Genomic DNA, 12,300 nt, shown 5'->3' with positions numbered 1-12,300 from the left:
AGTGTTGTTGGCAAAACTCGCATTTAATGCTCATCCTTAAGGCAGATGATGAACTGACTTTCCGAATAACTATAGTCCGTTTGATGTAGGTACCTACAACCACAATGTTTTTTCTGCAGTAATTTGATACAATCGAGTAGCTCGTCTTGCTATATCAAAGGGTGGTTAAAAGTCAATGATATTGCTGACAATCTGCAGTCATGTATAAGCTAGATCAGATAAAGATGAAAGATGGGTTGGCATAGTGGCTCAGTGGTTAGCACTGCTGCCTCATAGTGCTGGAAATGCAGGTTCAATTCCATCCTCTGGTGACTGTCTGTGTGGTGTTTAACAATTCTTCCTGTGTCTGCGTGGATTTCCTCTGGATGCTGTGGTCCCACAGTCCAGAGATATGCAGGTTAGATGAGTTGGCCATGCTAAAGTGCCCTTAGAACAGGGGATATCTAAGTTATGTGGATTAACATAGGAAATGCAGAGTTACAGGGATAGGATAGGGGATTGATTCTGGTTGAGCTGATCTTCAGAGGGTCTGTGTGGAATTGATGTGCCGAATGGCCTGCTTCTACACTGTAAGAATTCTTGGATTCTATGATCCTGCCCTGAAGAATGTTAGAACTTTTGTTTTACTACTGTTAGTAGTTTATGCTCATCACTTAATGAGACTAACTCTGTATTCCAGATTTATTGATTAATTGAATTTAAATTCTCCTGACTACTGTGGTCTGATTTGGAATCTTCTATCAGACTTTTGGTCTAGGCCTCTGGATTACTGGTTCAGACCTGTGGATTACTAGTCCAGTAACATTGCCACTATGCTCTCTGCCAAATCTGGTCACTGGGCTCTGTATTCTGAGGACAAGACCATCATATGGAAGAAGACAAGGAGCTGAATAAGTTGTATTTGATGCAGTTGATTATTGTGAGGGCCTTGCAACTGCATTTCTATATTGATTTTAATGTAGCAAAATGACCTGAGACACTTCGCAGGAGTGTACTTAGAAAAGAATTGACACCAAGTCAAAGAGGGGGAAATTAAGGTAAGCAATTAAAAACTGGATCAGTGAAGTAGTTGCATCTCCTTAATTGACTTGGAGAAGGTGGTAGTGAGCTGCGTCCTTGAACTTCTACATTCCACGATGGAATTTTCTGGTCCTGACTGGATAGATAAAAGTGGAATCATCTGAGTCAGTCCCATCTAACTGGAAATAGAAGGGCCATGTGAAGAGAATGGTGTTGACGACATGTGAAAGACTGGCGGGTCGAATCACACAAATAGCGGTATATGGTCACAGTCACGGAGGGTATTATTTGTGACTTTGGTCAGAGCTACTTCATGCTGTGGCATGGACAGAAGTCTAACTTGAGGTGTTAGAAAGGATGGCTGTAGTTTCGGGAGGCAACAACACTTGCTAGGAGTTTGGATAGGCAAGAGAAGCTGATAGTGGGCCTAAAGTTTTCAAGGAGAGAGGAGTCAAGGACAGCGTCTTTATAAGGTTAATAATGGTAGATTTGATAGGACTGAGGATATTAGGAGAGAAAACTATTCTCAATCCATGGACGAGAATCAGGATGATACAGTGGGCAATACATAAGGATCGGGGAACTAGACTAAAATGGCATATTTTGACATAATAATTACATAAATTAAGCATTTTTTGTGCCCAATTCCTCCGCTTGTTGTGTTTGTCCTGAAGAAAATTAGCAGTGGTTTCCCTGTGTAGAACTCTGGTTAAGATACCTGTCTGGTTCTAATTCTATAACTAAATCCTGATTTATACTCATACATATTTTCCAGTGGATTGCCATCTCCTATTCAGATTTACAAGTTACTGTTGTAACCTGAAGGGTTTGGCAACTATGTCCCATGAGTGTTTTTAAATATCTACCTGTCTGATCCTTGCTGGGCAGTGAGGGTTAAAGTTATCCTGAGACTCTCTTAAATATTCACATTTGTTATTTTTTCACTGGAGCCCTTGAAACTTTACGAAGCAGCTGGAAGGTTCCAGTCAATTTTACAGATGTGTTCTATAGTCATTGTGGAACACTTCTGTGTAATGCATCACAAATTTCCTGACAGACCCCCTCCCTTCAAGAACTTTTGGAATTTGAGAGAAGTGCATTGCATTTACCAACATTGTGTTGGTAAACCTATTCCCTTCCCCTCCATGAAGATGCTTCAGGAAGCAACTTATGGGAACTTGTTCTGCATGACTAAAAGTTATCACTGCATAGTTGACAAGTAGCAAAATTCAATCCATGCCATGTTAGGTGTTTGCTAAAGAGCTGTCCATTTTGAGACCCCTCAGCTGGTGAATTGTGGGAATGCACAATGTTGCTGTGCCAAGCTGAACACAAAGCATGGACATATATCCTTACAGTTTGAGTTCCTGTTATTCACCTAATTGTCTACAACTATATCATTTGGAATAGTGCAAATTAGCAACAGCAGTCCTGAATGTTCTGTTTTTTTTTCCCAGAATTCCTGTAGCATCCTAGCCTGTTCTAAGAACTTTAATTGTGGAAATAACTGAACATCTTTGCAAAAAAAAAATTCTTATCTGTTGCCAGGCGATTTATGTTTATAAGTCTGATACTAGTTACTGAGCAATGAGGGATGGTTAATCTTGATTAACTTCTTTGGTAATGGATTCAAAAAAGGTTTTTAAGAATTGCTAAGTCAACCCAGAGCGCAAAATCTTTAATCAGATTCAGTCAGGTGGAATTGACTTTGTGGCATAGTGAATGTGTTTCCCCAGAGTTGCTGACAGTATAAGTTAACATAGACCTTCTGGTGAGTGACCAACTACCTTTTTAACAAATGACCTCCTGATAGATCTGCATACAGTGGGAGGTGGAGGAATGTTATTGATTAAAAGAAAACAATCGGTTTTATGTTTCTACCACAATCACTCTTTAAATTGTTGGACATCAGGAGTTGATTGTACCCTATTGCCTTGCTTAATGTGTGATCACTGGAGAACAGCCAGTGACTATGCACCAGTTCTTGCTTTAAAAAACATTTATTCCATGTAATGTGTCTGGAATTTACGTTTAGAGACCCTCATTAAACAGAACACCATGGAAATGAATAGGAAAGAGAAGTGGGACAAAAACACACCAAGGTAGATTTTACAGGGATCTGATTTTTACGTTACTGTACTTCAGACATATTTCGAATTTTATGGGGCTTTTTTCAAATCTTATTTTTGAAAAAGTCAAAACGTTTTCAAGTGCTTCATAGCAGCAGTCTAGTAGGATATTTAAAAGGAAGGTTAACTCCTGATTGATAAATACAAAGCTATAATCAACATTCACAGTTATAAACAATTGTTTTTTTGTGCTAATGTATTTATTAGTATTGAACAAGAAAGAGAAGCAAATGTGATCAAGTCCGATGTGAAGTTAAAATATTCCTTTCCATGGATGTACAAAAACCTCTCCAATCTATTGAAAATTACCATGGAATTGGGGAAGAAGGCAAACCAGAACACCTTAGATTTACATAGTACCTTTAACCTAGAAAAATGTACCAAAGCGCTTAACAAGAAGAGTGTCAGTGGAAACTTTTTAACAGTGAGCCACAAAATTATCTCTATGGGCTGATCACAGATTAGCGGCCTATGTTTTAGAAGGGGAAGGTAAAGAGGCAGAGAAGTTTAAACAAAATTCTCCAATGCCAAGGCAGCTCAATGAACAGTAGCCATTAAAATTGGCGATGTGCACAAAGGCAGAATTGGAGAAACACAAATCCTGAAGGCTGCTTGGCCTGGAAGAACTTAGTGATAGGTGCAAGGACATGGAGAATAGATTTACAAGCTAAGATTGGATTTTAAACTTGAGCTCTTGTGAGATTGGGTTCGAATCCGGGTCAGCATGCAAGGGGATGGTAGGTGAACGTGAATCAGAGCAAGTTTTTGCATGAACTTGAGGTTATGTAGGATTGAAGACGAGAAGTCAGCCAGGAGAACATTGGAATATGCAAGCCTGAAAATATCAAAGACGTAACTGTGGAGGATTTTGGTAATGGTATGCTAGATGAGGCAAGCCTGAAGTAGAAAAATGCATCTAATAAAAACTTAGGGGTAGAACTACCTTTGACCCATATAGAACAGAAAGATCCCTGCTATGATCCCTTTTTTGATGTCAACAAGACAGTGGTTTGAAGCATATAGTTGATGCCGCCGCCTCAGAATTATGGAAGAGAATTCTAGACCAGTGCTCCCACATGGAGTTGTAGGCGGAGATTTTCAGAGATTGCAGGGCTGATGCAAAGGCTTGAGAAATTCTCAAAATATCAGAGAATTTATAGATGTTCAGTTGCTTATGTATTTAGATGTTTGGGTTCCAGATGATGGTGCCAGTGTTTATTGCTCAGTGCTGCAGGCATGTGTTTATAAGTTAGAGGGTGATCACTACCAGGGTCACAAGACCACACTAACCTAAGCATTTTTAACTACAAAGAGTTCTCAGTTTTGTAAAGGTAGGTTATGAAGTGTCTATTATTAAGACAGAAGCGAATGAGCTTAAAGGGGATCAGGGAGGAATTTGCCAAGGGCTGCCATCAGGGTGGTCCTAACCTGAAGGTATTTAAATTACTGGTCGCTCAACCTCGGTACTGATGTGATTGTTGCATTAATTGGAAGCAAAAAAGTAACCTTGGCAGAGCATTCAGAGACTCTAAAAATACCTGCTCCTTCTCTCCACAAAGGCTGCATTAGAGAAGCCAATGAAAAAGTTTCCTGATGATATTGACAGTAATGTTGCACTTGCTAGTGATATCTCGTTAGACTTACTGGGATTATGTAAAGCCCCATAGATTTTGGATCTACCCTAAACATTCCTTATATTACCTACTGTCAAATTTGATTTTTGTGTTCCTAATAAGTGTCTTGGAATGTTTTATGATGTCAAATGTGTTACTTAAATGCTACTTTTTGTATCATAACTGTCTCCAGATGCTAAAATGTCACAAATGAATGCTACAAATAAATTACAACAAATAACATGGTGATGCAATTTCTTGCCAACAGAACCTTGAACTAAGTGATGACACTTTACTGAACTCGATTAAACTAGCAGACCCCAAGGAGCAGAATGTGCCAGACCTATGTGCAGAGGAGCTTGCTGTTATTCTTGCTATCTGGTGAGCATTTTCAGGCATGTGGCTAGACCTATATATTTTGTGATGGTTTGTACAAGAAGGACGGATTGCACCCAAATTGGAAGGGGACTAATATATTGGCAGGGAAATTTGCTAGAACTGCTTGGGAGGATTTAAACTAGTAAGGTGAGGGGGTGGGACCCAGGGAGATAGTGAGGAAAGAGATCGATCTGAGATGGGTACAACTGAGAATAGAAGTGAGTCAAACAGTCAGGGCAGGCAGGGACAAGGTAGGACTAATAAATTAAACTGTATTTATTTCAATGCAAGGGGCCTAACAGGGAAGGCAGATGAACTCAGGGCATGGTTAGGAACATGGACTGGGATATCATAGCAATTACGGAAACATGGCTCAGGGATGTTCCAGGATACAAATGCAACAGGAAGGATAGAAAGGGAGGCAAAAGAGGAGGGGGAATGGCATTTTTGATAAGGGATAGCATTGCAGCTGTACTAAGGGAGGATATTCCTGGAAATACATACAGGGAAGTTATTTGGGTGAAACTGAGAAATAAGAAAGGGATGATCACCTTATTGGGATTGTATTATAGACCCTCCAATCGTCACAGGGAAATTGAGAAATAAACTTGTAAGGAGATCTCAGCTATCTGTAAGAATAATAGGGTAGTTATGGTAGGGGATTTTAACTTTCCAAACATAGATTGGGACTGCCAGTGTGTTAAAAGTTTAGATGGAGAGGAATTTCTTAAATGTGTACAAGACAATTTTCTGATTCAGTATGTGGATGCACCCACTAGAGAAGGTGGAAAACTTGACCTACTCTTGGGAAATAAGGTACGGCAGGTGACTGAGGTGTCAGTGGGGGTGCACATTGGGGCCAGTGACCATAATTCTATTCATTTTAAAATAGTGATGGAAAAGGATAGACCAGATCTAAAAGTAGAAGTTCTAAATTGGAGAAAGGCCAATTTTGATGGTATTAGGCAAGAACTTTCAAAAGCTGATTGGAGGGAGATGTTCACAGGTGAAAGGACAGCTGGAAAATGGGAAGCCTTCAGAAATGAGATAACAAGAATCCAGAGAAAGTATATTCCTGTCAGGGTGAAAGGGAAGGCTAGTAGGTATAGGGAATGCAGGATGATTAAAGAAATTGAGGGTTTGGTTAAGAAAAAGAAGGAAGCATATGTCAGGTACAGACAGGATAGATCGAGTGAATCCTTGGAAGAGTATAAAGAAAGTAGGGGTATGCTTAAGAGGGAAATCAGGAGGGCAAAACAGGGACATGAGATAGCTTTGGCAAATAGAATTAAGGAGGATCCAAAGGGTTTTTACAAAAATATTAAGGACAAAAGGGTAACTAGGGAGAGAATAGAGCCCCTCAAAGATCAGTAAGGCGACCTTTGTGTGGAGCCACAGAAAATGGGGGAGATACTAAATGAATATTTTGCATCAGTATTTACTGTGGAAAAGGATATGGAAGATATAGACTGTAGGGAAATAGATGGTGACATCTTGCAAAATGTCCAGATTACAGAGGAGGAAGTGCTGGATGTCTTGAAACGGTTAAAGGTAGATAAATCCCCAGGACCTGATCAGGTGTATCCAAGAACTCTGCGGGAAGCTAGAGAAGTGATTGCTGAGCCTCTTGCTGAGATAGTTGTATCATCAATAGTTACAGGTGAGGTGCCGGAAGACTGAGGTTGGCAAACGTGGTGCCACTGTTTAAGAAGGGTGGTAAGGACAAGCCAGGGAACTATAGACTGGTGAGCCTGACCTCGGTGGTGGGCAAGTTGTTGGAGGGAATCCTGAGGGACAGGATGTACATGTATTTGGAAAGGCAAGGACTGATTCGGGATAGTCAACAAGGCTTTGTGCGTGGGAAATCACGTCTCACAAACTTGATTGAGTTTTTTCAAGAAGTAACACAGAAGATTGATGAGGGCAGAACAGTAGATGTGATCTATACGGACTTCAGTAAGGCGTTCGATAAAGTTCCCCATGGGAGACTGATTAGCAAGGTTAGATCTCATTGAATACAGGGAGAACTGTATTCTGTCTCTTGTAGCCATTGGATACAGAATTGACTCAAAGGTAGAAGACAAAGGATGGTGGTGGAGGGTTTTTTTCAGACTGGAGGCCTGTGACCAGTGGAGTGCCACAAGGATTGATGCTGTGCCCTCTACTTTTTGTTATTTACATAAATGATTTGGATGCGAGCATAAGAGGTACAGTTAGTAAGTTTGCAGATGACATCAAAATTGGAGGTGTAGTGGACAGCGAAGAGAGATACCTCAGATTACAGCAGGACCTGGACCAGATGGGCCAATGGGCTGAGAAGTGGCAGATGGAGTTTAATTCAGATAAATGCGTGGTGCTGCATTTTGGGAAAGCAAATCTTGGACTCACACACTTAATAGTAAGGTCCTAGGGATGTTGCTGAACAAAGAGATCTTGAGTGCAGGTTCAAAGCTCCTTGAAAGTGGAGTTGCAGGTAGATAGCATCATGAAGAAGGCGTTTGGTATGCTTTCCTTTATTGATCAGACTATTGGATACAGGAGTTGGGAGGTCATGTTGCGGCTGTACAGGACATTGGTTAGGCCACTGTTGGAATATTGCGTGCAATTCTGGTCTCCTTCCTATCGGAAAGATGTTGTGAAACTTGAAAGGGTTCAGAAAAGATTTACAAGGATGTTGCCAGGTTTGGAGGATTTGAGCTACAGGGAGAGGCTGAACAGGCTGGGGCTGTTTTCCCTGGAGCATCGGAGGCTGAGGGGTGACCTTATAGAAGTTTACAAAATTATGAGGGGCATGGATAAGATAAATAGACAAAGTCTTTTTCCTGGGGTCGGGGAATCCAGAACGTGAGGGCATTGGTTTTGGGTGAGAGGGGAAAGATATAAAAGAGTCCTAAGGGGCAACGTTTTCACGCAGAGGGTGGTACGTGTATGGAATGAGCTGCCAGAGGATGTGGTGGAGGCTGGTACAATTGCAACATTTAGGAGGCGTTTGGATGGGTATATGAATAGGAAGGGTTTGGAGGGATATGAGCTGGGTGCTGGCAGGTGGGACGAGATTGCATTGGGATATCTGGTCGGCATAGACGGGTTGGACTGAAGGGTCTGTTTCCATGCTGTACATCTATATGACTGTTATGTCATCCTCTCACTGTTCAACATTGATGGAAGGAACCAAGTCGAGTAAAACTTTTGAGTTTATCCATTTCTGTCAATAAACCCAGGATCTCCCAAGACAATATAGAGTGAGCTAATCGTAACTCATCGGGCAGTTGATGCGTTTACTAAAAGAAACACAAGTTACTGAAGATGCTAGAGATGTGAAGTAACAATAGAGAGTGCTGGAGAAACAAAATTAATGTTTCAAGCCCAGTATAACTTTTCCTCAAAACCAAAGAAGTCATATTGGACTTGAAGCATTAACTTTGTTTCTCTCTCCACAGATGTTCCCAAACGTGTTGGGTTTCTCCATTGCTTTCTAATGTTATTAGTGGGATGACTAATTGGTTGGTGTTGATGTGAGGAATCAATGTGACAACTTCGTATCTTGGATTAACATTGGTGGGTATATGACCCACCTGATCAGGTACTCCGACCAGAAGACCACAGGTATAACACCAATACCTTAAGCCAAATTGGACCAAAGCAGCTCATTGGCTTTCCTACAACTGTTGGCAATATTCCTGGGTTAGCAAGCAAGAAAAGTAAATCAACCAGAGGTCTACTTCTTTGAATTATTAGTATGTATCGATTCCTGTTTTTCATGGCTCTCCATATGTCTTTGTTGGATGAAAGCAGGACCAAAATTGGAACAATGCTGTTAAATAACCTGACAGTACTTAGTGTGAAGGGTACAAAAATTGAAAGCAAAACACGGTGTATTTTAGAAATACTGAAACACTGCACTACAAAGTGAAGTCAGGCCATTTATATTTTTACAAAAAAAACATGAAAGGTGGGAGCTTACAGTTTGAACAAAAGGTTTCACTGTAACCTAGGGTGTGAAGTATGTTTTGTGATAAATTCCTTTTTATTGTCTGCAATTTGTGTGGTTGGAGCCAATACTGAGCCAGCGTTGTAACATGCAGAGGACAAAATCGTTCCAATTGCTACATTCATGCCTTACCACTGGTCACTGAATTTGGATTTGCCAAGCAATTAGGGCAGGGCACATCGCAAGGTTTTCATTCAGTGACAGTGCTGGGTCACTGAAAAACAGTTGCAGAGTCAGTCAGTTGATGAAGAAGGGCTAAGGAAGAGGTGGGCTGCATGTAAAGTATAATGTTGAGATGATTTAGGCCATTGACTCTTTGTAGTCAGAACTCAGGAAGAAATTCTGAGTCTTTAGGTGCATAATCAATTTGGAGCTTAGTGAGAGATGAAGAGTAGTTGGATAACTGCAGTCAGAACTCAGGAAGAAATTCTAGGATTCTGTAGACACCTAACCTCTGGTATTCAGCATTAGGTGGAAAACTGTATTCTCAGTGGGCTGGAGATGAACTATGATGGTGTGGTATGGCTGGTGCGAGACCAGTGCCAATCTCGATGGACTGTAAGGGATTGCAGATGGTCACTACCCATGGAGCATGCCTAAAGTGTTAGGAACTGCAGGTTAAGATGGGGAGGCCTGGAGGAGTAAGCAGTGATCGGGAACTACCAAGCACCTGATCTGACTTCTATGTCAGGAATAGACACCTTCTATTTGTGTGAAACTCCATGTAAATGAAACGATAATAGATCGTAACACAATGTACACACAGGAAACGGGCTTTGTGGCATTTACTAGCAAGAGTCTCATCATGCCATTCAAATCTTGGATTGAAAATCAAACACTTCTTCTCAATGTCAGGAATCTTAATTTTTCTGATCTCAGCATTTTGGTCCAATTGACTCACCATTGTCCTTATCATTTAGGTGCTACAAAAGTTTGGCCACTCTCTGTTCAGCACTGGGAAATTTATATGGATTTTAAAAAGTCTCCAGCTGTTGGATAGTTATGCAGAATGGCACAAAAGGAAGTACCCTATTTGGTTCTGTCAGATGCTATGTGATTAAAGTTTTTCATCCTTTATATGTGTGGAGCTGCAGGAGATGGGGGCGATACTAAACGAGTATTTTGCATCAGTGTTTACTGTAGAACAGGACATGGAACATATAGGATGTAGGGAAATAAATGGTGACATCTTGAAGAATGTCCGTATTACAGAGGAGGAAGTGCTGGATGTCTTGAAACGCATAACAATGGTTAAATCCTCAGGATCTGACCAGGTGTATCCTAGAAGTTGGGAAGTGATTGCTGGGTCCTTGCTGAGATATTTGTATCGTCGATAGTCATAGGTGAGGTGCCAGAAGACTTGGAGGTTGGCTAATGTGGTGCCACTATTTAAGAAAAGTGGTAAGGACAAGCCAGGGAACTACAGACCAGTGAGGCTGACCTCGGTGGTGGACAAGTTGCTGGAGGGAATCCTGTATTTGGAAAGGCAAGGGCTGATTAAGGACAGTCAACATGGCTTTGTGCGTGGAAAATCATGTCTCACAAACTTGATTGAGTTTTTTTGAAGACGTAACAAAGAAGATTGATGAGGGCAGACTGGTGGACGTGATCTATATGGACTACAGTAAGGCGTTCAACAAGGTTCCCCATGGAATACAGGGAGAATTAGCCATTTGGATACAGACCTGGCTCAAAGGTGGTGGTGGAGGGTTGCTTTTTAGACTGGAGCCCTTTGAACAGTGGAGTGCCACAAAGATCGGTGCTGAGCCCACTACTTTTCATCATTTATATAAATGATTTGGATGTGAGCATAAGAGGTATAGTTAGTAAGTTTGCAGATGACACCAAAGTTGAAGGTGTATTGGACAGCGAAGAGGGTTACCTCAGATTACAATGGAATCTTGATCAGATGGGCAAATGGGCTGAAAAGTGGCAGTTGGAGTTCACTCTAGATAACTGCAAGGTGCTGCATTTTGGGAAAGCATATCTTAGCATTTAATGGTATCTTCCTGAAAGTAGAGTCACAGGTAGATAGATAGTGAAGAAAGTATTTGATATGATTTCCTTTATTCGTCATAGTATTGAGTGTAGGAATTGGGAGGTCATGTTGCAGCTATACGGGACATTGGTTAGGCCACTTTTGGAATATTGCGTGCAATTCTGGTCTCCTTCCTATCCGAAAGATGTTGTAAAGCGTGAAAGAGTTCAGAAAAGATTTACAAGGATGTTGCCATGGTTGGAGAATTTGAGCTAGAGGGAGAGATTTAATAGGCTAGGGCTGTTTTCCTTGGAGTGTCGCAGGCTGAGGGGTAACCTTATAGAGGTTTATAAAATCATGAAGAGCTTGGACAGGATAAATATTTTCCCTGGGGTGGGGGAGTCCAGAACTAGAGGGCATAGGTTTAGGGTGAGAGGGAAAAGATATAAAAGAGACCAAACGGGCAACTTTTTCACGCAGAGGGTGGTACGTGTATGGAATGAGCTTCCAAAAGAAGTGGTGGAGGCTGGTACAACTACAACATTTGAAAAGCATCTGAATGGGAATCTGAATAGGAAGGGTTTGTAGGGATATGGGCCAGGTGCTGGTAGGTGGGACTAGATTGGGTTGGGATATCTGGACGGGTTGGACCGAAGGGTCTGTTTCCATGTTGTACATCTCTAGGACTCTATGACATTGTTATCCTCTCACTGTTCAACATTGAACATTGATCCCAGTGGAAAATTAACTGATGAGTCTTGTCTTTAAGGTTAGGCCGGGTGCTGGTAAGTGGGATAAATTATGTTGGGATATCTGGTTGGCATGGACGAGTTGGACCGAAAGGTTTGTTTCCATCCTGTACATCTCAATGACTCTATATAATAGTATAGATATTGTTTTCTAAGCTTGCAGAAATTCTATCTATCGGTAAACATCATCTGTGATGTTCGCTTGACATCTTGACTTTCACAGTGCAATATATTATCTCCAAATTGTAACATCCTAAACAACTCGATGATTGGGTGGCATGGTGGCTTACTAGTTAGCACTGCTGCCTCACAAGGCCAGGGACCCAGGTTCACTTCCATCCTTGGGTGACTGTCTGTGGAGTTTGCACATTCTCCCCATGTTTGCATGGTTTCCTTCAGGTGCTCCATTTCCTCCCAAGTCCAAAGGTGTGCAGCTTAGCTG

At 41.3% G+C, this 12,300-nt stretch overlaps 1 protein-coding gene across 1 annotated transcript in view; it reads left to right on the top strand.

Moving 5' to 3' along the window:
* Positions 1-12,300, top strand: part of ttc27 (tetratricopeptide repeat domain 27) — a 208,536-nt gene that overhangs the window by 50,106 nt on the left and 146,130 nt on the right. Inside the window, exon 8 of the mRNA XM_060830829.1 lies at positions 5,031-5,143. Within this exon, the coding sequence (XP_060686812.1) occupies positions 5,031-5,143 (113 nt within the window). The remainder of the gene's footprint in view (positions 1-5,030; positions 5,144-12,300) is intronic.

Source organism: Hemiscyllium ocellatum, chromosome 10 (assembly GCF_020745735.1).
Source record: "Hemiscyllium ocellatum isolate sHemOce1 chromosome 10, sHemOce1.pat.X.cur, whole genome shotgun sequence".
Lineage (NCBI taxonomy): Eukaryota > Metazoa > Chordata > Chondrichthyes > Orectolobiformes > Hemiscylliidae > Hemiscyllium > Hemiscyllium ocellatum.
The sequence above is the reverse complement of the archived record's forward strand: the minus strand, read 5'-3'. Positions and strand labels throughout refer to the sequence as shown.